This window comes from Vicia villosa, unplaced genomic scaffold (genome assembly GCF_029867415.1).
Source record: "Vicia villosa cultivar HV-30 ecotype Madison, WI unplaced genomic scaffold, Vvil1.0 ctg.001616F_1_1, whole genome shotgun sequence".
Classification (NCBI taxonomy): domain Eukaryota; kingdom Viridiplantae; phylum Streptophyta; class Magnoliopsida; order Fabales; family Fabaceae; genus Vicia; species Vicia villosa.
The window spans coordinates 344,686-348,055 of NW_026705674.1; the positions used below are offsets into that span (position 1 = coordinate 344,686).

At 45.3% G+C, this 3,370-nt stretch overlaps 1 protein-coding gene across 1 annotated transcript; it reads left to right on the top strand.

Moving 5' to 3' along the window:
- The first annotated feature begins 2,074 nt into the window (after positions 1-2,074).
- Positions 2,075-3,370, top strand: LOC131636005 (uncharacterized). The gene has a single exon (XM_058906634.1). It carries the CDS (start codon positions 2,075-2,077, stop codon positions 3,368-3,370), a length of 1,296 nt encoding a protein of 431 aa, XP_058762617.1.

A 3,370-nucleotide genomic window follows, 5' to 3' on the forward strand; every position in this document is an offset into this window, starting at 1 on the left:
GTTTCATTTTACTTTTCTCGCACTTTATCGCTTTACCGCATCATCCAATAACATGAGAAGTAGGACCTAGACATGCATCTGGCCAAGTCCTCGAAAGAGGCTCTGTTTTTGTCGGTGTGTTTATATTTGTGCTTTGCGGTAGGGAGTCACGGTGTAATAAGTCCTATATGGCACTCCGTTAAGTCCTCATGGAAGGCATGCGGTCAAGGGTTCGTAATCAACCCTCGCCTAGTCTCATCGAGTCTGTTTGGTAGGCGCACGCCTCGCGTTGCTTGCTTCTGAACGTGCAAAAGATCTTGTTATCGAGTATGTCAGGTAAAGGGTTCATGCAATCGGACCCCCGCCTTTCCTATAGCTCACGTCGCTCGACGTTGATGCTCGGTGTACGCACGCACCGTTTTCCTTTACGATCCGTGACGGCTTGGTTGCTGAGAGGGGTCCGCCCTCTTGTCTATGGCCCGATCATTTTCGCGAGGTCTAATGCTTGGTTGACTTGGGTTGAGCTGCTCCCCTTGGCTATGGCGGGACCGCTTTTCTACCATTCGGTCAGTACCGTTGGTTTGTTTGCTTTACGAGCGGATGCTCGTTTGTGTGCTATACTTGTGTGCTTTCCCTTTTCCCTCGTAAGTTGATAGCTTAGCTTAGACATATACCCTTTGTATGATAACATTAGGTAGCAAGCTTTCCCCCTTAGCTTAGGTCTTCCTCATGCATCTTTTAAAACACAAACCACACTCTTTGATTTTCTTTTCTTAAGAACTTGTTATTTCCGCTCCATTCCCAAGCGTAAGCCTCCAAAGGTCGAGCAGCGGAGTGTGAATGTAACTCGTTCACCTAAAAAACACAAAACAAACAGAAATTAGTTAGCCGAGCTACGGTTCCTCTGATTCCGCAAAACGAATACGTAGGCAGCGGGGTAGGGCCCGTGCGAGCACAATCCTTTCTTTTCCCTACATTCTGCATTCATTTTAGTCCAGATTAGCGTAGATTTATTACACACCCATAGATTTAGACACATGCGTGGATACCATCGAGTACGATGGGTGCGAGGGGTGCTAGCACCTTCCCCTCGCGTAACCGACTCCCTTACCATTTTTCTCTGGTCGTGAGACCGTTGTTTTGTTTTGTGGTTTGTTGGCATTCCCTTCCTTTTCAGGATAAATATGTTAGTGGCGACTCTGTTAATTTTCGCGGTAGCGACAGCTGGCGACTCTGCTGGGGACGTCTCGACCTGTTGCTGGTCCGGACTCAGCGAGTCGATCCTAGCGCTTGTGTGTTTATCTTTGGGTGTTTTACTGCTTTGCATATTTACCTGTTTGCATTGCATTCTATGTGCGCTTTTACTTTTCTGCATTATATTCTGGACTGTCTGGATCTCTATCTGTTGGGTGGGTGTTTCAAGAGGTAAAAGGCCCAATACCCAGGCTATGTGTGAACCATAGGAACCCTAGGATAGAGTGGGAGCATGGTTTGTCTCGAGGTGTACGTCTCGGGATGGATTATGTGACCATGAGCAGAGTAGTGGTTTCAAACGGAGGTATTATCGTCACCCGCTTACGCGCTGTGATGATGCTTACCTTCGGGCGGACCGTATACTGCGTTTCATGACCTTACCTTGGCCTAGATTTTACCCGTGAGTGGGGCGGGAATCAATGATCATTTAACAGGTACATTGTTGGTGACCGCTGTTCTTGTTCGTGGGTTACCGCTGTTCTTGTTCGTGGGTTACCGCTGTTCTCGTTCGAGTGTACTATTGGTTCCTGTTCGTGGGGTACTATGGTTCTTGTTCGAGTGGTAATCTGTGTTCCATTCCAGTGTGTTATTGACTATGGGCTTTGGTTCCGTGGATTGATATTCCGTGTTCCGTGTGGTATACCATTTGAGGCCGAACCTTTGGCTTTATACTATGTGTGCTACCGGCAGTCCAGAATGCCTGGTGGGCGGCAACAAGCCCCACCACTTTGCATCATAGCATATTTATTTCCAAAAGAAACGCAAAAAAAATAAATGTATGTATAACAAGCATTTGCATGTCATATTTTCAGGGACATTCAGGAGTTCATTCAAGTTGAAGATGGACACTCCCATTGATACTGTCAAGGAAGCAAAGAGACATACGCACACCTACAGCTTCTTCCGAGAGCCGTTGACCGCATTAGAGGGCTTGAGTTCGTTAATGACCGCTTTCTGCCTGAAGAGTTTCACAGATGATTATGGGAATATCTTGACTTTGTTGGAAACCGTGGTTGATACTCCTGCTTTGCAAACCTTGATGCAATTCTATGATTCTGAAATGAGGTGTTTTACGTTCCAGGATTACCAATTGGCTCCGACATTGGAAGAGTATTCTATCATTCTTAATCTCAAGGTAAAAGACGAAGTGCCATTCATCGACATTCCTAAAGAAGTGAATTTCAAGTTGATCGCTGCTGCTCTTTATTTGAGCATAAAAGAAGTATCTGATAATTGGAAGTCGAATGGAGGTGTCGCGGGGTTCTCTTTGAAGTTCTTGGTGAGAAAAGCTAAAGAGGAATTTGAGAAAAAGAATTGGAACGCATACAATGCATTGCTTGCTGTGGCTATTTACGGGATTGTGATGTTCCCAAATGTTCCCAATTTTGTAGACTCGGCCGCGGTACACATCTTCATGGGAAAGAATCCTATTCCTACATTGTTGGCCGATACTTATTATGCTGTTCATTCCCGATATGAGAAACGTGGTGGTGCCATCACTTGTTGCCTTCAGTTGTTGTTCATCTGGTTCCTCTCTTTGTTGCCCAGCAAAGGACCTTTTGTGAAGACAAGGGATACGCTCAAGTGGACACACAGGATTATGTCACTTACTTCTTATGATATTCAGTGGCAAAAGTATCGAATTAACGTTTCTGAAGTGATTGTTGGGTGCGGTAAGTTCGATAATGTTCCTTTGGTTGGTACTAGAGGTTGCATCAATTACAATCCCGTGGTATCCTTGCGTCAGTTGGGGTATACGTTGAAAGACAAGCCGGCGGATCACTTGATAGCGGAGACAGTCTATTTTGAGAAGGGGTCGAATCCAGAAAAGTTGAAGGGGATAATTGTGGCTTGGAAGAAGATCCGTAAGCATAATGGAGCCCATTTAGGGAAGAAGGAATCACTCGCTTTGACACCGTATGTTGAATGGATTACAAAACGGGTCGGAAACTTGTTGCTGCCATATGATAGGGTTGCACCACTTCAAAAGCAACCTCCTTTGATTCTATCCGAATTTGTGCCAACAGAACTTTACAAGGATGCTTTGGTTACCAACTACAGGTTGCATGAAAGAGAGCAAGAGACCAATTTGAAGTTCTTTGAAGAGAGAGATGCAAAGATGAGGTTGATGCACTAG

Bases quoted from the DNA above. Each gene is read 5' to 3' on its own strand.
- LOC131636005 (XM_058906634.1), top strand. From the start codon at position 2,075: ATGGACACTCCCATTGATACTGTCAAGGAAGCAAAGAGACATACGCAC.